Raw genomic sequence first — 20,370 nt, 5'->3', positions numbered from 1 at the left:
ATGAGATGAAGCATTTTTTTTTCAGCCTCTAAGTTTGTGGTTCATTGGCTACAGCAGCTGCAGGGAACTCACACCGGGTGCAAGGAATTCAAATTGCCACTGAACAGAACTCAGCTTGTCCACTTGTGTCACTGGCTGTGTTCCCACTGCTGTGCTGACCTTTACTTACAACTCTGAACCCAAATCCTCTCATTGCCCACTCTGGCCCAGGCTGTTCCATTTACTTCACATGCAAATCCCTTTAAATGCCTCAGCCTTGCAGGTTAGGTGTCCCCACTTTACAGATGACAAAATGGAAGCACACAGCTGGGAACTGCGTGCTCCGGGATTGCCTCCTCTCGGCCATGTCCGCAATGCCACCAATCTGTGCTTGTTCTGTTTGCTGCACAGTCCTGAGGGCCAGGCATTCTGTGCTCCGCGGTGCTGGCTGGGCCACACTGGGCTCCAACTCAGTGACAGGACATGGGTCTACTGGCCAGTTACCAGTCCCTGGTGTGGGACCCTAAATGGAGGCCTTTGCCTGTCGTATCCTTCAGTGTCATCATCTGAGATCCAGCTTCAGCATAGTTCTGGTGCAAAGATTGTGCATTTATTATTATTGTTTTTAATCATTACCTGAAAATATTTTTTCCATTGCTTTTCAGAGAGTGGGGGGGGGGGGGAGATTCATCGATTGGTTGCCTCCCACCTGCACCCTGACCAAGGTCAGGGATCCAGCCTGCAACTGAGGTACATGCCCTTGGACGGAATCAAACCCGGGACCCTTCAGTCCACGGGCCAGCGCTCTAACCACTGAGAAACCAGCTAGGGCAAGACTGCACATTTAAAGGGCCTGGTGCTTAGGTTATCTCAGGGTCTGTCCCCCTTGGCACAGTGCACATTTGAGGCTGGGTCATTCTCTGTGGGGCCGCCGTGGGCATGGGGTGTTGAGCAGCATCTCTGGCCCCCATTCACTCGATGCCAGGACAACCCCTCCCCAGTCATGACAACCATAGTGGTCCTCAGATACTTAGTCACCCCGGGTGAGAACCACTGAGTTAACTGATTTTCTCCCAAACACTTATTTTCCTGCCTTTTGCTTAAATGAGTCACTGGGGTTCCCCAAACTAGGCCGTTAGTCTGGCAGTAGGCAAATCTCTTCGTGTTGATGCTAAGCTAATACTGGGCATAGCTGTGAGGCGGGTGCTGTTTTGAGCACTTGTGGATGTCAGCCTCATCTCAACCCTCTGGGGTAGCTGCTACTAATCTTCCCATTTTATAGGTGGGGGAACTGAGGCAGATAGAAAACATAATTTCCTCAAAGTCTCCTGGTCAGTAAGTGGTGGACCTGGGTCTCAGAATGAAGGCAGCCGGCCCTGGAGCCCACGAGGGCCTGGCAAGCAAGTTGGGGTTCTTATCTTTCTGTATGTACCCTGACTTGCTGCAGGAGCTTGGCTGACCAGCTTCCCCCTCTGCCCATCGTTGCTCCCTCCCCTCTGCAAAATAGGATGCATTAATTAGCTACTGCCATGTAACAAGTTAACATTAACTTAGTGGCTTTCAACACATTTTCCCACATTATTTCATAAAGTCAGAGGACTGTTAATTCATCACAGGCAGCATCCAGTCTGCTCTTTTGTGTTCATTCCTAGTCTGATGGATGAGCAATTGCAGGCTTTTCTTTCTTTCTTTTTTTTTTTTGAGAGAGAGACATCGATTTGTTGTTCCATTTATTTCTGCATTCATTGGTTGCTTCTTGTGTGTTCCCTGACCGGGATTGAACCCACAACCTTGACATATTGGGACTAACCAACTGAGCTACCCAGCCAGGGCCTGCAGGCTTTTCTTAATAAAAAGAACACTGTTGGTGGCCCTGGGGAAATCCCCTCTATCTTAACGGGTGGGATGGGAAGAGGGAGGATCTTCTCTTTCGCCAAGTGCATGGCCCACAAAGCCTAAAATTTTTACTATCCCATCCTTTGTAGGAAAAGCTTGCCAGCCTCTGCTGGAGACCACTGTACTGTGCTTCCTGTTATATCTTACTGCTTAGACTTAACGATTCCTCCCAGGATTTAAAAGCTGCCATGTGTGTTGCTACAGTAATGGTAAACATCGTGCCACACTTAGGGCTAACGGTGTAGCGCCTCTCCAGCAGTGGCTCACAATGGTGATGCTGAGGGGCAACGGGGTGAACCAGCATGACGTCTGTTCCCAGCTGAGGCACAAAAGTGAGAGGGGGACTTTGGTTCACACCCCACCCCACCCCCACCCCCACCCCCAACCCCACCCCCACCCCCACTAGAGGGCGGAAATGACTTGTGCTTTCTCATTAGCGAGGGCAGGGCAATGCCGCTTTCTCTTCAGGGCTCTGGGTAGGATGGGCCAGGATTTACAAAGCCTTATTTAAAAAGCAGCCTGGGCCAGGCTGGGTGTGGCTCAGCGGTTGAGTATCGACCTAGGATCTAAGCGATCGGGGTTCGATTCCCGGTCAGGGCACATGCCCAGGTTGCGGGATTGATCCCCAGTCGGGGGCCTGCAAGAGGCTGCCGATCAATGACTCTCTCATCATTGATGTTTCTATCTCTCCCTCTCCTTTCCTCTCTCTGAAATCAATAAAGATATATTTAAAAAATAAAAAGCAACCTGGGGCACCTCCCCTATGTTCTAGCAGCCCCATTCCTGTGTTTGTACCCAAGCTTTGTGGCAAAATTCACAAAAAGACCTGCCCCAAACGTTCATAGACGCTTTATTCGTAACAGCCCCCAGCTTAGCACAACCACAGTGTACACCCAGAAGAGAACTGATAAGCAAACGGGTAGATTCACTCTGCGGAATATTATGCAGCCGGGAATAAAATTTTCCATTTTGTAACCACATGGATGAAACTCAGGCATGATATTGAGTGAAAGAAGCCAGACACAAAAGAATCCACACTTTGGTTCCATTTAAATGAAGCTTCAAGACAGGTGAAACTAAACTATAATGAAAGAAAACTGCACAGTGGTTGCCCAGTGGGTAAAGATGAAGAAGGGGCTGGTGGGGACTTCTCAAGGCTGAAATGACCCACATCTTGGTCTGGGTGTTGGCTCTAGGAAGTGTATGCATATGCAAAAGTCCACTGAGCTGTTCATTTAAGACTTATATGCTATAGCACCTATGAATTATACTTCAACACAAATTAAGAAAGTGAAAGTAACATGCAGTGGTGGATGGAGGAAATGAGCCCTATGTTTACTTCCAGTGGGAGTCCAAACAGGGAGTGCCGATTTGGAGAACAATCAGTGGTATTTAGTAAGAGCGAGAATGTACCTTTTCCGCATTGGAGAAGTCCCAGAAGGTCCCCTTTTCGGCAGCTACCCTACAGAAACCCTGTTGAAAGATGCTGTTATCACTTCCATGTTACAAAGGAGGGAGACTGAGGCACAACTCAGAGTGCTGGCCCTTGGCCCCACCTCACAGCTAGTTAGTGTCTAAGTAAGGATTTAAACTCAGCACTCAGATCTCCACCCCGACCCAGCACTGTGTTCATAACCACCACCTTGTAAGGTAGCAATGCCTGTTGGGGAATAGTGGAAGCAACCGGCACGGCCAATGACAGGGGACTTAATAAATTGTGATATAGCCATGCTTAGTGAGACCATAACACACTTAAAAAGAACAAGGTTGGGTTCCATATAGTGGATTACAAAAATGTTAAGAGATGTTGACATCATGGAATAAAACGAAATATTGATGCCACCTATGTCCAGAGTCAGTGAACTACAGCCACTGTCCAGCCCACCACCTGGTTTTATAAATAAAGTTTTACTGGCACACAGCCATACTCATTTATTGACACAGCATCTGTGACTGCTCCAAGGACAGCATCAGGTAGTTGTAACATAGATGGTCTGACCAGTATTGCTGATGATAATTATTATCTGGTCCTTTAAAGAAGAAAAGTTTGCTGACTTCTGGCAAATACGAATTATAAAGCCAAACCAGACTGAAGAACACTAAATATTACATTCATGAGCCCCGGCTGGGTGCTCAATTGGTTAGAGCATCATCCCGATATACCAAGGTTTCAGGTTAGATCCCTGGGTCAGAGCACATACAAGAAGCAACCAATGAATGCATAAATAAGTGGAACAACAAATCTATGTTTCTCTCTCTCTCTCCCCCTTCCTCTCGCTCTAAAAATCAATAAATTTTTTAAAAAATTATTAAATATTCATTATTAAAAATAAATAAATAAATATCACATTCATGGATATATATATGCAAAACTGAAGTAATGGGCACCCGAGTGGAAGGCCCCCTTCCTGGTGCAGGAGGAAGAGAAGTTGGATGGGAACCTGGACGTCAGCTGGAATGTGGTCTTTCTTTCATTGAAGCAGGGAAGTGGGCAGCCTGGCTACAAGTGGTCAGATTTACCTATCTGGAGCTCAGGGTTTCCCCTGGGAGCTGGCATGCTCCAGCCCTGTTACTTCCTCTGAGCCTCAGTTTTCTCACCTATAAAATGGGCATATTCAAACCTTCCTGGAAAGGTTAAGACATGGATCAGATGTGTTTGGCTTAGGGACAGGAACCAAAAATCAGTGATGGTGGGGCGGGGGCAGAGAGGCAAAGGAAGGTAGGTTCAATGCACTCTCCCCCTCCAGCTCCGGAAGCCCCAAAGGCAGGCACCACTTCTTTCTTCCTGATGTATCCCTGAAGCCTGCCCATGCCTAGCACACAGTAGGTGCTCATTAAAACTTATCTCTCACCAGAGTGAAGCACTGAGTAATGGCCCCCTGGGGGTTTATATCTGTATAACTTTCATTTGCAGCACCCCCACCCCACCCTGCCCATGAACCTCTAGGTGAACTTTGTCCTGAGATCCATGGACATCTTGGGGAACGTGATACTGGAGTTCAGGATGTCCATGAACTGCGGGGGGGGGGGGGGGGGGGGGGAATGCACATCTTTATTTTCACTGACTTTAACTGATATTTGTCGTTTCCTTAATTATGAACAAAGGCAACAGCAGGACTTGTGACTTTGTCCCTAATTGAAAACCATAGGTATTTTCACATCAGATTGCATTGCTGCAGGTGGCTCAAAATACAGCTGACACTAGAGTCCCTGCACTTATTAGGTCTTGTTAGGGAATACTGTGACAAAGTGTATCCCTAAGTGTTGTTTGTTTCAGTATAGCTCTATTTCAAAAGTATTTTTAAAGTGATTGTCTTACAAGTTTTTTTTTTAAGCTTTAAAAATTGTAGTAAAATATACTTAACGTAAAACTTACCATTTTAGCCATTTTTCAGTGCTCAGCTCAGTGGCATTATGCACAGTCACACTGTTGCGCAACCGTCACCACCATCCATCTCCAGAGCTTTTCCATCTTCCCAATGAAACTGTCCCCACTGAACACTCCCCCCCCCCCAGGAGCCCCTGGCTTCCACCGTCTTCTTTCTGTCTCTGACTCCGACTCCTCTAGGGACCTCCTGTGAGTGGAATCGCACAGTATTTGTCCTTCCGTGTCTGGCTTATGTCACTGAGCTTAATGTCCTCAAATTTCATTCATGTTATAGCAGGTGTCAGAACTCCCTTTTTGAGTCTGAACAATACAAAGGCCATTGGATTGATACACCACATTCTGTTTACCCATTCATCCGATGAAGGATTACTAATTTGTTTTTGAAAATATTTTAATAAATGCATTTCAACATAATGTCATTGTAACCTCCCGTATTTTGTTTTATGAATCTACAAACGGTATTTTGAGAATAGGCTCCTCAGATCTCCAGGCAGACAAAGGGGCCCAGACAAAGGCATTTATAATTTTGTAGGCCCCTTTCTCCATTTAAATAAATAAATAATAGATAAATAAATAATACATTTTACAACTGCATTGGCATAAAGATGAATATAATCCAGCTGGGAATTCTATTCACTTTTTTGATTTTAAAAGAAATGCAAACATTTTTGTGTGCCCCTAAAAGTAGGATGGCCCTGAGTAGGGTGTCTTAGCTATTCCCCGCGGATCTGTCCCTCTGGGTACAGGACACCCGACAGGTTAGGCCCCTGCGAATTCTAAGACGCCCTGTGAGCAGCTCCAAGGTACGCTATCTCGCTTCCCCTCTTCCCACCACGTGGGTTTCCCCCAACTCCTCCGGGATGGCCACAATTCCCCTTCCTCCTGCTTTGGGGGCGCCCCACCGACCATTTTCCCAGCCTGTTTGATTTCCTGGACAGTACTGATCACTAATTGAAATGATCTAATTTTAAACTGTGGTTCTTTTCTCACTGGGCTGCCTCGCCCTCCCCAGGGCCCGGCTTTGTCCCTCCTGCCCCTGCTGCGGTCCCCGGAGCGCCGCGCGCCAGCGGTGCCCCAGCGGCCGTCGGGCGAGGCGCGGGGCGCAGGGGCGGCGCCGCGGGGCGTCCCCGGGACTTTCCCGGGCCTCGGGGAGAGCGTGACTTCACTTCCCTCCGCCCTCCGCCGGGGCGCGGAAGGGGCGGGCGGACCCCGAGGGCAGGCCCGCCCGGCGCCCTTTGCGCCCGGCCCTCCGCCGCCCAGCCGCCCGCCCGCGTCCGGCCGCAGACCCCGGGCCCCGACGGCGCGGCCGACGGGCCTCGGCGACTGGAGAAGGGGCGAGGCCGCCCCGGAGCCCGGGTGACTGGAGAAGGGGCGAGGCCGCCCCGGAGCCCGGGTGACTGGAGAAGGGGCGAGGCCGCCCCGGAGCCCGGGTGACTGGAGAAGGGGCGAGGCCGCCCCGGAGCCCGGGTGACTGGAGAAGGGGCGCGGCCGACGGGCCTCGGCGACTGGAGAAGGGGCGAGGCCGCCCCGGAGCCCGGGTGACTGGAGAAGGGGCGAGGCCGCCCCGGAGCCCGGGTGAGTGGAGGAGGGGCGAGGCCGCCCCGGAGCCCCGGTGAGTGGAGGAGGGGCGAGGCCGCCCCGGAGCCCCGGTGAGTGGAGGAGGGGCGCGGGTGTGTCGGGGGCACCTGCTGGCAGCCCGGCGCCCGGGGCTGCTCGCCTGGGTTCGAGGCCAGCCGCCCCGCCCTCAGAGCTCCTGGCGTCCGTGCACCGCCTTTTCAGGGCCCCCCTCAAGTCTCCAGCTCCACTCCACGGTGGCTCCGGTCCTCCCCAACCCCCCATCCCTCCCACACCCTGAATTCCTTTCCAACTCCTCGAATTTCTTCCCAGCCCCCCAGATCTCTTCCTAGCCTCCCAGATCTCCCCCAACTCCGCATTTCTCCCCCATGTTTCTAATTTCTAACCAAATCTCAGAGCTTTCTCTGCCTCGGCCCCTGTACCTTCTGCCCCAGGAACGTCGCCCCTGCTGCCCCTGCAGCCCCTCCTCAGCCCCTTGGGAGCCCCGAATCCCCACCTTTCCCAGACGCCCCCAGAACCGCCCTCCCGCGGTAGGTGCCTTGGTCCACCCTGGGTCAGCCGAGCTCGGGAATGTCTAGCCCCCCACCCCTCCTCCTCTTCCGTGGGGTGTAGGGGGCTGGTACTAGGAGCCGCTGCAAGTCTGCTCAGGACTGAGGCTGGCACCAGTCAGGGCCTAGGTGGCCCCAGGCGGACACATCTGTCTTCCCTCTCAGTGTGGCTAAGGTAGAGGGCTGGGGGAGGGGTGCCACACTGTGACCCTGGCAGGCTGGAGGTCTAGAGTGTGGGTTCCAGAGTTTGGGGTTGGGTAGGTGAATGGAGCAGGGTCCGAAACTGGGCCTCTGTTTTCCCCTCTGATTAAGGAGTATTCATTAAATCTCCAACAAATGTTTATAAAGTACCTGCTGTATGCCAGGAGACACTGTTCAGTATGCTGGGCACACAGTAGGGACCAAGTAGTGCCCCCATGGAGCCCACAGTCAAGACAATAAGCAAAAACTGTGAAAGGTCACAGCAGTGTGTGCCAAACGCAGAGGGTGGATGTCAGGCAGCTTCCCCGCTGGCCTGGCGTGAGGATTCCTCTGAGCCAGGCATGGAAAGTTGGCCTGCACATAGGTGCTCAGTAAACACTTATTGAATAACTGCCCCTTCAGTTTCCTATACATGTTTCAGAGGCAGTCTGGTTATGTTTTGCTTTCCAGGTCTTGTAATATTTCTTAATTAGCCAAAAGGAGTGAATTGTGCCTGTACTATGCACCAGTGCTGGTGGGAGCAGACTAGACTCGTTGATTGTCCCCGACACTAGGAAGTCAGCTCTTCTGTTTGGGTCTCTGCTATTTCCTTCTCCTGACCAGCATTTCAACACGTCAGGCCATTTCCAGGCAGCCACTTACCTCCTTACCTCCTTCCCCCCAGCGCTGCCATTCTTGTCTGCACCACTCCTGTCCTCTGCCCAGTCAGGCCCCCTCAAGCCTCTACTCCCTGAAGCTGGCAACCCCCATGCTTTCTCTTCCCTGCGGCTGACCTTCCTAGAAACACCGACCTTGGCCCTGGTGCCCCAGTGGACCATATGACATCTACTTAAAATGAATTTTTTTAAAATCTTGAATCCTAGACTAGGGTCCCTCAACATCAGCACTTAGCAACATTTGGGGCCAGATCATTCTCTGTGGAGGGCTGTGCTGGGCACTGTGGGGTGTTGAGCAGCATCTCTGGTCTCCACCCACTCGATGCCAGGGGCACCTCTCCCCATAGTCATGACAACCAGAAATGTCCCCAGACATCTCCCAGTGTCCCCTGGGGGAAAGAGTTGCTCCCAGTTGAGAAGTACTGCTCTAGTCTGTAAATACCCACTGTGGGTACTGGTCAGGAACAGGCAGTAGGCCTCAGCCTGCCAAGCTAAGGGGCAGATACAGTGTCCTTGGCCCCCTGGAATGGAGCTAAGGCTGTGTTTTTCCCATGAATATGACATGCTTTAAGCATTTGGTGACTTAAATTACAGAGTTTGGGATACCCTCCTTGATGTCTTTGTTATATGCCCTTGGAAAGGTCTTCTCCCTGACCCTGTTTTCCCTCCACAACATTGGGAGGATATGAGTACTAGGCTCATTTGTTCATTCAACAAGTATTTGTTAGGTACCTGTTCTGTGGTTCAGAGTCCCGGCAGTGCCCAGGAAACACTCAGCCTATACTCTGATGCCCACTGGTCAGAAGGCAGATAATAAATGCAAAAAGTTTAATACACAAGAAAAGTTTGCCCAGTGGCAGACTCTGTTGTGGGGGGAACAGGGTGATGTGGGAGAGACAGACTGGTATGGGGAGCTGAGGTGGTCCTCGAGGGCTCCATTGTACCTGAGGTGGTGCTGTTGTACCTGAGAGTTGAGCTTCGACAGTAAGGTTACTCAGGTAAAGGTCTGGGGATAAGGTGCTCCAAGCAGAGGGAATATAGTGTCTGCAAAGAGCCAGAAGTGGGAATCAGCATGGCATTTTTTGAGAGAGAAGAAGATGTAGCCTCCATATGGGTTGGCAGTGCTGTTAGGCATAGAGCCAGCATGCGGTAATTGTTAGCACACCATATTAATAATGCTACTTATATCAGTTAGCTATGTATAGCTGTGTAACAAATCACCCCAGAACTTTGTGGCTTAAAAATCAACAAACATGTATGATCTCACAGTTTCTGAGTGTCAGGTGTCTAGGGGCAGATAGGTGAGTGGCTCTGTCTCGGAGTCTTCCACAGGGTCGCAGTCAAGCTGTCAGCTGGGCTGCTTCATCTGAAGACTTGACTGGGGCTGGACTCGATGGGAGTCCAAGCTTGCTTCCCATGTTGCTGGTGGTGGGGACCTCAGTTCCTCACCACATGGGCCTCTCTGCAGGGCTGCTCACAACATGGTTTACCCCCAACAGCATGACAGAGAAAGAGTGACTAAGAAGAAAGCCAGTGTGTTTTATAACTTAATGTCATGAGTGACACCCCATCAGTTCTGCCGTTGTCTCTCAGTCACAGAGGTCAGCTCTGGCACTGTGTTGGAAGGACTACCTAAGGCCGTGAACGCCAGGGTGTGGGGTTCACTGGGGCCATCTAGGAGGCAGACTACTTTCCTTTCAAACATGTATTGAGCACCTGTTGGCTTCCAGTCAGTGGACCCAGAACTTTCCATATATTAACACAACTCAGTTCCCTGAAACAATCCCATAAGTGTCAGTATAGTCCTACTGTTAGGGACACAATCTCTGGAACCAGACTGCTTGGATTAAAATCTCAGCTCTGTCACTGGCTGTATGATTTTGGGCAAGTGACTTTACCTCTTGGCTCACTTTCTTCATTTGCAAGTGGGGGAATAGTAGTGTCTACCTGGTGACATCAGGCAAGTGTTGGACACTCTCTTCTTGCAGAGGAGGAAACAGGTTGAGGAAGGTGACCCAAGGTCCTACTGATATGATAGGTCATGGTGGCCTTTGAAAGCAGGCAGGCATGGGTGTCTGGGCTGCTTCCCAGGGCTTCCCCCTTTCTGGTGGTGACCACGCGTTTCCTGCTTCCCACAGGTCTGCTCCCGTAGTTCCCGTGAGTCTGGTATGGTGAGCGAGTAGGGGACGCTGGGCGTGCAGGAAGGCAGGCGGTGTGGAACATGCCTCCACCAGCCAGCGCTTCTCCTGCCATCAGAGGCCGCACCCGTCTTGCCCATGGCCTGCACGGGCCCGTCACTCTCCAATGCCTTTAGCATTCTAGGCACGGCGGGCCAGGACAAGCTACTGTATCTTAAGCACAAGCTGAAGACCCTGCGCCCAGGCTGGCAGGGGGCAGACCTCCTGCACGCCATGGTGCTCCTGACACTGGGCCAGGAGACAGAGGCCAGGATCTCCCTGGACGCCCTCAAGGCAGATGCGGTGGCCCAGCGTGTGGCCCGCCAGTGGGCTGGCATGGACATCAGTGCTGAGGCCACGGAGGAGCCCCCAGATGAATCCTGGGCTGTTGCCCGGCTGTACCACCTGCTCGTTGAGGAGAAGCTGTGCCCAGCCTCAATGCGGGATGTGGCCTACCGGGCAGCCCTGCACTCTTTCAGCTCCAGGGATGACCCCCAGCTCGGGCAGCTCCGGGAGGAGGCCCGGGACCTGTGCGGGTGGGACATCGTCAGAGACCTTGGGGACTTCCAGCCCCTCCACTCTGCTCTGGGCTGCCTCTCACCATCCTCAGCATCGCCTTCTGGGACCTGCAGCTGTCCTCAGCCCATTGAGGACCCCTTGGGCTGGAGCAGAGGATGCTCCCTGAGATCCACCGGCAGCCCAGCCTCCCTGGCCAGCAACTTGGAAATTAGCCAGTCACCTACCATGGCCCTCCTCAGCCAGCACTGCAGCCCTCGTGGGCCCAGCAAGCTGTGTGATGAACCCCCGGTGCCCAAGTCTGTCCCTGCAGGCTTCCAGGAGCCTGAGGAGATGAGCTGGCCCATGTCGGAAGAAATTGCTGACATCCTGGTGCCACCAGATAGCCCAGCCCCCATGCTTCCTGAGGTGGCCTTAGATGTAAGCCCTGCTGGCCTCTCCAACCCCCCTGACGCTCCAGACACCAGCACCCACTACCCAGTGGAATGTACAGAAGTGTCACCAGCCCCCAAATCTCTCTCCTCGCCCTCCAGAGACACCTGCCCTGTCAAGGACCAGATACCACTACAAATTCCCGTAGAAGATACCACTTCCCCGACAGTCCAGCCATGCCCACCACCTTCCTCGGCCCCAAAGACATCCCCTCCCTATTCTTCTCAATCGACTCCTTGTTCGGCTCACCCGGCCCCCTTGGCCCCATGTCCCCCTTCTTCCGAGTTAGAGTTGTCGGAGCAGAAATTCTATAACTTTGTGGTCTTGCATGCCAAGGCGGACGAGCACATTGCCCTGCGTGTGCGGGAGAAGCTTGAGGCCCTGGGTGTGCCTGATGGAGCCACCTTCTGCGAGGATTTCCAGGTGCCTGGGCGCAGCAAGCTGCGCTGCCTGCAGGATGCCATAGACCACTCGGCCTTCACCGTCCTGCTGCTTACTGCCAACTTCGACTGTCGCCTGAGCCTGCACCAGGTGAACCAGGCGCTGATGTGCAGCCTTACACGGCAAGGGTGGCAAGACTGCGTGGTCCCTTTCCTGCCAGAGGAGAGCTCCCTGTCCCAGCTCAGTCCTGATACGGCCAACCTGCTCGCCAGCCTGGTGTGGCTGGATGAGCACTCCTCGGTCTTTTCCAAAAGGGTAGCCAACACCTTCACACCTCATAAGCTGCGGGCTCGCAAGGCCAACTGGAGAAAGGAACAGGATGCTCGGGCCCTGCGGGAGCAGCGCCAACATCTGGAGAACGAGCGACAGCAGGCAGCGGCGTTGAATGCCACATACTCAGCCTACCTCCAGACCTACTTGTCCTGGCAGATGCAGATGGAGCAGCTCCAGCTAGCTTTCAGGAACCACATGACAATTGGGGCTCAGTTGCCCTCTGGGGCTCAGGTGCCCTATGGGGCTCAGGGGCCCCTGGGAGCCCAGCCACCCTTTCCTACCTGGCCCGGCCACCAGCCGCCAACCCTGCCTCCACAGCCAGCTGGCACCACAAGCCCAGCCTTCCCTCAGCCTCCGGTCTTCCCACAAGCCTCGCCTGGGCCCCCTCAGAGCCCAGGGCTGCAGCCCCTCATCATCCACCACGCACAGATGGTGCAACTGGGGCTCAACAACCACATGTGGAACCAAAGAGGGGCCCAGGCCCCTGAGGACAAGACACAGGAAGCGGAATGACCAAGTTACAAAGCCTGATGACCTTGACTTTAGACCCCCTCTGGGCTGGACCTTGGAGACCCCCCATCTCCAGGGGGTGCAGTGGCAGATGGGGTCATCTGCTGTTTTCAGGACATTCCTGGGGACACCTTTATGTCTCAGGAAATTGTGCAAAATGGGCCCTGATGCCTTTCTGGCTCTTGGAGAAGCCAGAATTGGACACGGTACTTATAAACTCTGTGTATGGTGGTGGTAGGGAATGGGCTAGGGGATATTAGTACTGTGTTTTAATTATAATAAATATTTATTGAATGCTTCTCTAGTACTCTTCTCTGGGAGACCTCTGCTAGGCGATTTGTTAAGATAACAACATGCCTACTGTACCCAAAAAAGGGAAACTGAAGAGAGAAACTCACTTCTCCCTGTGAATGGCATGAACTGGAAGTTTCCTGTATTTGCTCGTTTCATTGTCCAGAACATAGTCACAGGGCTCCTCTCAGGCTACAAGCGTAACTGGGAAAAGCAGTCTTCTGATGGGCTATATACTTTGCTAAAACTACTTTTAATACCAAAGGAGGTGGAGAGAAAAGATATTGGGGGATATTTAGCAATTTCTGCTGTAGCTCTTTTTGGGGGGTTGCGATGGGTCTACCTTGATGCCCTCATCAAGAATGGGCTCAGATCCCACCGTGTGATTTTGGGCAAGTGTCTTCACCTCTCCTGAGCCTCTGCTTTCTCAGAAATGGTTTTATGATTCCTGTGTTTCAAGGTCATCAGTAAATCGCTCCATAACACTGAAATACCAGGGTCAGTGTAAGGGCTTGTTAACTGCATGCCGTCAAGGAGGGGATTCATCTTTTCTTTTTTCCCATTGCTTTTCAGAGAGTGGAAGGGAGGGAGAAACATTGATGTGAGAGAGACACATTGATTGGTTGCCCCCGAATGCACCCCAGCCGAGGCTGGGGAGAGCCTGCAACCGAGGTATGTGCCCTTGGCTGGAATTGAACCCGGGACCCTTCAGTCCGAGGGCCGATGCTTTAACCATTGAGTAAAACCGGCTAGGGCTCATCTTTTCTTGAGAAAAATAGAATTAAGGTTTGTTGAGCACTCAACACTTAATGATACTAGAGGCTTTAATCTCCCCAAGTGATCCCCGACGTAGAAGCTTCTATGTTTGGGCCTATTCTACAGAAGGGGAAAACTGAGACCCAAAGAGGTGAGTTCTGGTCCCAAAAGTCATGGGTTGGAACTGGGGAGATTACGACTGAAGAAGCCAAACTTCCAAGGGAGGAAATTACAGGAGGGCCCAGGAAGGCGGAATTGGGGAGGGCTGAGCCAAATAGCTGACGGCCCCCTTCACCCAACTGTCTGATTTGAACATTTACTTTGCATTCCATTTTCTCTAGTGTTTGCCACCCAAAAAGTCAGGCCTGGTGTGAATCACCCAGTCTGTCATTCCCCACTTGCTTTTAGTGGCTGACTCAGATTTTGTGAGGGCTCTGCTCCCGGCCTCCCAGCCATGATGAAGTGAAACTTGGGGGAGGAAAGCCTGAAATTAGATTCTGCGGTGGGGTAGGGCAGGATGGGGTTTTGGAGATTGAGGGTTTTGGAGGTAAGAGCCACCGGCAAATAATTGGACAGTGGCAGTGAATATTTGCTCATCTGACCATTTATTGAGATCCTGCCACGATTTCCCCAGGGAGTGGAGTACAGGAGGGGTGGGTGTGATTGTCCCTTGCTTTCTTTTCAGTTGGAAGTGGAGCAGCGAATGAGTCATCAAATAAGGAAGCAAGATAACAGGGGAGGTGATGGGAGTATCTCAGGAGAGAGACCTTTGGCCCAGGTGCCAAAGAGGGCCTCTCTGAGGAAATGGTGTTGGAGCCAAGATCTGGAGGAAGGGAAGGAGCTCTCCATGGAAAGAACTGGGTGGAATGGGGTGGGGATGATCTGGGCAGGGGAAACAGCAGTGCAAAAGTCCTGGGATAAGGTCACATTTGACCTGTTGGAGGAACAGCTAAGAGGCCCATGTAGCTGGAGGGGAGTGAGGGAGGGAGGAGGTGAGGGCTGGGAGAGAAGGGCTGGGATCTGACTCGTGCTCACAGGTGTCCTCTGGTGGCTGCTGCGGGAAGGACAGAAGAGGCCAGGATGGGAGCTAAGGGACTAGGTCAGATGGGCCCATTTCATCCTCCCAACAGCCCCAGGAGCTGGAGAGTGTCATTGTTCCCAATTTACAAATGAGGAAACTGAGGCCCAGAGAGGTGAAGTTACTTATACAAGGTCACACAGCACATATGTAACCTTCAGGATCAGGAGAAAGAGCCAGAGGTCTCTGCTGAACTCTAGCCCATACAGAGACTGAGCAGCCTGTTAATTCATTGTCTTGATTTTTAAATTCTTTGAAATATTTTTGTTAATTTTACTATTCGTGGTTTCTCCACCACACCCTTCCTACCCTGAGAAGACTGGGGACAGATCTGCCTTGGTCACTGTGGTGTTTTCAGAAGCCAGACAGGGTGTGGCACATATTAAGTGGGTGGTAATTGAGTCATTTTGATAGACAGTTATTGAGCACCTGCTGTGTGTGAGCCTGTGGGGGACTCTGGCTACACAGACCTACTTCCTGCAGTGAGTGAGGAAAATGTCGGTTCATCTATCTGCTCATCCAGCCAACATTTATTGAGATCCTACTTGTGCAGGCCCTGTGGGCACAGTGATGACTGAGTGGTTGCCCCTGGAGGTGACTCAGGACAAACCCGTTCTGTCCTTTCAGTGTGCATGGCCCAGTGCCAGAGACAGACTGTTATGGGGTAATTAGGGCTATGATGGGGAAATGTAGGAGGCTGCTGGAGCCCAAAGGGAACCCTTGGTCAGCCTGAGGGGATTGAGAAGCTTCTGGAAGGATAAGGTAAGCTAAGACCTGAGGAATGAGTCATGGCTTGGGAAAAGTGTTCCTGGAGGTGAGCAGAGTATGGCAAAAGCCTGCAGGGAAGACCACATAGGATAGGGCAACTCCAGGCAGGAGGGCCACAGTTTCCCAGAGTTGAGGGCTCAGCTATAATTCCTGCTGCATCGGCGCCCCCTGGTGACCACTGCCAGCCCCAAGGTCAGCCCTCCCCACATGGCCCCATAGGCCTGGGTGTTTCCTGGGGAAGTCCCATGTTCCCTTTAGGCCAAACAGCCTTAAAGAAAACTAGGGAAATTTTTTTCAAAACTTTCCCCTTTAAAAACTGTGAAATGTGACTAAATAACAGATACTTGTTGTTTGAGGTCAGTACTGTGTCCCTGCTTGGAATGATGTCTTTCTAAGACGGTTAGATAGTTTACAAATGTTCTCCCACCTTCTGGGCCCACAGAGAGTAGTGCTTTGCCCAGGTCACAGCATATGTGCAGCTGTGACTTGGCTTGGGCAGAACTCGGGGAGGGGAGGTGGGCCGCATTTGAATCTCACAAATTTATATATCCAGCACAGTCTGGTTGTTCTACTGCCTGGTGAGGCACAGAGGAGATGACAGACCTCCCCCGCACCCACCAGCCTCCCCCAAAATCAATGTAACACTACACACAAATATGCAATCAACAGATGTGTATTTAAAATTATTTTCTGTTGAACAAGGAGTACACTCCCATGGTTCAAAATTCAAAAGGCACCAAAGAGGAATGCGGGTAAAGTTGCCCTCTCTTCCCTGTCCCCAGCCACCCAGTTCTCCATTCCAGAGACGCTACTGATTTGTATTCAATCCCTGCCCCCACAGTGTGTTCTCCTGCAGCAGCCAGAGGACGCCTCTGAGCACCCAAGTTAGGTCCTGTCTTCCCTCTGCCTACAGCCCTCCAGGGCTCCCAACTCCCTCCCTCAGGATAAAATCCGAAGCCATCCCAGAGGCCCACAAGGCCCTGCATGACTTGCCCCCATCCCCTGCCCTCACTTCCTCTCTCCCCCTCACTCCACTCCAGCCACACAGGCCTCCTCTGGGCCTTTGCACAGACTGTTTCCTCTGCTTGGAACATCCTTCAGCCAGAAACCTCCTCACCTCCTCCAAATCTTTGCTCAAATGCCACCTTCTCAATGGAGGCTTCTCTGAGCACCTTATTTAAAATTCATTTACAATTGCCTCCACCAGATCCCCCTGACTTTGCTCTATTTTTCCATAACAGTTAGCACTTTTGGACAAAATAAATCATTTATTTATTGCCTACGTTGTTGTCCACCTTCTCCATGAGGATGTGAATTTTGTCTGTTGACTGTACTGCTGGATCCCAGTGCCTGGCACACAGCAGGTGCTCAATAAATGAATTTGAATTACTGCTTAAGTTTGTTTTTATCTTTAAAACAGCCTCTTGACTCCGTGTTCTCTTCCTGCCTGCTGGCAGGCAGTTCATTCATTCCATCATCCATTAATTTATTCACTTAACAGTATGTGCCTAAGCACCCATGCCAGGGCAGTTTCAGATTCAGGGGACACAATATTGACTAAAGCATACTCTGTTCCTGCCCTCACAGGGCTCAAAGCTCTGTAAGGGAATCAAACATAAGGCGGTTACAACTTAGGTAGTCCTGGGTGTGATGGGTCACACAGAAGTTGCTGGGGGGTTGACAGGGGAGGGGGCAGTCCAGGGAGGAAAGGTTACTCCAGGCGGAAGGTTCAGTCCAGGCAAAAGCCCTGTGGTGGGAGGGAGCTTGGTGCCTCCGAGGGAGGGCGAGGAGCCAGCGTGATGACCTGGGTGCAGGACCTGGCTCTGCCTGGCCAGGGGAACGGGATGCTTCCTTTGTGGGGACCAAGGTGCTGCGATGAGCGCTCCGGGCCACCAGGTGGCGCTAACGGCCAGTGTTTCCTGCCTCTCCCCTGCGGGTGGCTGGGGTGGGGTCGTCCTCCCAAGAGAGCCCCGCGGGGCAGGGACTCCCAGAGAGTGCCAAGTTCCAAACCACACCTACAGCCCCCTCTTCCAGCTTACAGCCTTCTTAACACAGCAGCCATATAAATCTCCCCATTAACCGGGTCTTTGGAAATCGTTCAGCCTAATGCTGTTGGGGATCAGAGGCCAGAGAGGGCAGGCACGTGCCTTAAGTCACAGAGCAGGTTCTATCCCTGCCCTGCCTACACAGTACCTCCTCCCAGCCCCAAGTGCCCCTGGGTGGGGATCTTTTATTTTTAACCCGGTCAGTGAACACAACCTTATTATAGCCCTGGGAGGCACCCAGGGTTTCCAATTTCCAAGGGAAGTTAAAAAAAATTTTCTTCCCAAGAAAAGGAGCTGCCTGAGACCTCTCAAGGGAGCCTGGCCCAATCTTTTCTCCTCCCCAAGGCTCCCCTGGGGTCCCTCAGGCCCCTCAGGGGGCTCTGTGCCTATCCCCGCCCTGTGAAGCCCATCTCCTCTACTGGTACCTGGGTGCTGGAGGCCAGCAGGCGGGAGTGGTGCGGTGTGCCTGACCCCATCCCCTGCGGGGTCTGAGTCCGTTTTTTCATACGGAGCTGTGCGGCTCTTTGGCATTCTCCTGCTGATCCCCAAACTTTGCCTATCTGTTTACTGTACTCATGATCTTTGCTGGCCATCTGCCCTCTTATTTTTTTCTATTCGAGTAGTTAGATCATTTTCTTTAAGCAATCTTTAAAATTAATGTTTTCCCCTCCCCCAGAATCAGATAATGGTGACATTACATAACCTTGCGACTGTACTAAAAGCCACTGAATTGTATACTTTACAATGGCAAATTTTATCTCAGAAAAAAATTGTATAGAATACAAACTCGTCTTTAGTTTTAAACTTGGGTCACTTGCATCTGTGAACTCACATGTTAGGTGGAGCTAGCTATACTTTGTTCCTTAAGACACATTCAAATAAATACATAACTATTTAAAAATTTTAAAACTTCATCCACATCTTAATGTACAAATGGGCATGCAGACAGTAGGTGCCCTGTAACTATGAGAGCTCTACTGGGCACTTATTGTGTGCCAGGACATTTTCATGGGTAAACTCATTTAATCCTTCGCACGCCAGGAGGCAGCTGCTACCATTACCCCATTTTACAGATGAGGAAACTGAGGCGCAGGGAGGGGAAATGATGATGCCAAGGTCATGTGGCCTGTGTTCTCACCACTGACACACCGCTCAATGAGTATGCCCATGCTCTGAAAGAGGAAACAGCTAAATCAGAGAAATGATGGCAAGTTGGTGGCCCCGGCCGAATCCATACCCCTGTCCTCACCTTGTGTTTCATTCAATTTAAACTTTAAAAAAAAAAAAAAAGCCCTGACTGGGTAGCTCAGTTGATCAGAGCATTTTTCCGACACCCCAAGGTTATGGGTTTGATCTCCAGTAAGGGCACATATAAGAAGCAACCAATGAATGTATAAATAAGTGGAATAACAAATTGATGTTTCTCTCTCCTCTCTCAAATCAATCAATCAATAATTTTTTTGAAGCAGTTTTTGGTTTCAATAAAACCTTATTTACAAAAAGGAGGCTGGATTTGGCCCACGGGCCTGAATTTGCAGACTCTTGCCATAGATAATCGATTCTCCATTTTTACTCTCTTCTAAACATTTAAAACTATGCATTTCTCTCTAGCACTGCTTTAGCTGCTGCATTCCACACATTTCATATGTTCTGTTTTATTCTCAGGTCAAAATATTTTTCTAGTTTTCTTTGTGATTTCTTCTTTGACTGAAGTTGGGTCACAGCTGCCCACCCTGTGTTACCTGCTAGCCCCAAATGACATCTGAGTTTGAGGTCCTTTAGAAGTCAACACTAAGCCACTTCAGCAACTCAAAGGCCTATTTTCCCTGGGACTGAGAGCCTTCTATTAGTTAATAAATACTGATTGAGCGCCCACTATGTGCCAATCATTTTCCTTGGGACTGGGTATGCAGTGGTGAACAAGGCAGCTATGTGGGGCTCTGATGAGACCCTTGAGCCACATCGAGTCCAGAACTCTGCTCCATTTCTCTCCAGCCCATTAAACAGCCCCACCATCCACCCACCTACTGGTCTGGCTCTGGCTCAAGACCTAGGAGTACATTTTTGACTCCTCTCAATCTCCATTCTCCAACTTAGATCATCAACAACTCTTGCCAGCCCAACTTCAAAGCAGATCTGGTATCTGTCCACTTCTCTCCACCCATGGCACAACTTGGTCCAGCCTTCTCCCCAGTGCTCACTGGGTCACCTGCATAGCTCACCCCGCCACCCCCCACGGTGTCTAGATCTACCCCAAACATTCCTCCAGCCTCACCCACCACCACCTCAAAATTTAAATCAGATCTCCCCTCTCCTCGGCTTGAAACTGCCACAGCTGCCTGTCTCCCTAAGGATAAAACCCAAACAGCTCCCTGGGGCCTAAAAGCCCTGCACCATCTGCCTGCGTCCCCCAGCTCCTCCTGCTCTCCCTCAGTCACGCAGGCCTCCTTGCTCTTAAAACGAACCACGTGAGTTCATTTACTCATTCAACAAACGTTTAAAGAGCTACTCTGTGTCAGGCCTTCTTTTAGGCACCGAGAACACAGCAGGGAATGAGCTTGTGCAGTGGACATTCTAGGGAAGGGACATGATGAACAAAGGAAGCGTGTAAAGAAAAAGATAATTATAGGAGTTAAGGTTATAAGGATTGAGAAGGAAATACACAAGGGAGGATGGCTGGGGCTGTGCCTTTGATGATCTGGGAGAGCTTCATGAAGGAGGTGACATTTTATCAAGATCATTGCTTCATGGGCTTACAGTAGAGGACATTAGGGCATAGGTCAGAGAGAGACGGTTGCCCTGGGGGATCTCAGATGTCTCGTTCAATATCTAAGTTCAAA

At 51.3% G+C, this 20,370-nt stretch overlaps 1 protein-coding gene across 4 annotated transcripts; it reads left to right on the top strand.

The window, feature by feature from the left end:
• The first annotated feature begins 6,493 nt into the window (after nucleotides 1-6,493).
• TICAM1 (TIR domain containing adaptor molecule 1) lies at nucleotides 6,494-18,842 on the top strand. Of its 4 annotated transcripts, none has more exons than XM_081134162.1 (2): nucleotides 6,494-6,619; nucleotides 10,382-18,842. In XM_081134162.1, the coding sequence occupies exon 2, from the start codon at nucleotides 10,520-10,522 to the stop codon at nucleotides 12,593-12,595; it is 2,076 nt and encodes a 691-aa protein (XP_080990288.1). In that variant the 5' UTR covers nucleotides 6,494-6,619; nucleotides 10,382-10,519; the 3' UTR covers nucleotides 12,596-18,842. The 4 variants fall into 4 exon arrangements, with proteins under 4 accessions (XP_080990288.1, XP_080990286.1, XP_080990285.1 ...); XM_081134160.1 differs by lacking the exon at nucleotides 6,494-6,619 and adding an exon at nucleotides 6,751-6,838; XM_081134159.1 differs by lacking the exon at nucleotides 6,494-6,619 and adding an exon at nucleotides 6,751-6,912.
• The last annotated feature ends 1,528 nt before the right edge of the window (nucleotides 18,843-20,370 follow it).

Source organism: Miniopterus schreibersii (assembly GCF_964146895.1).
Source record: "Miniopterus schreibersii genome assembly, chromosome: 4".
Classification (NCBI taxonomy): domain Eukaryota; kingdom Metazoa; phylum Chordata; class Mammalia; order Chiroptera; family Miniopteridae; genus Miniopterus; species Miniopterus schreibersii.
Note: the sequence above shows the minus strand (reverse complement) of the source record. Positions and strands in the feature narration are given on the sequence as shown.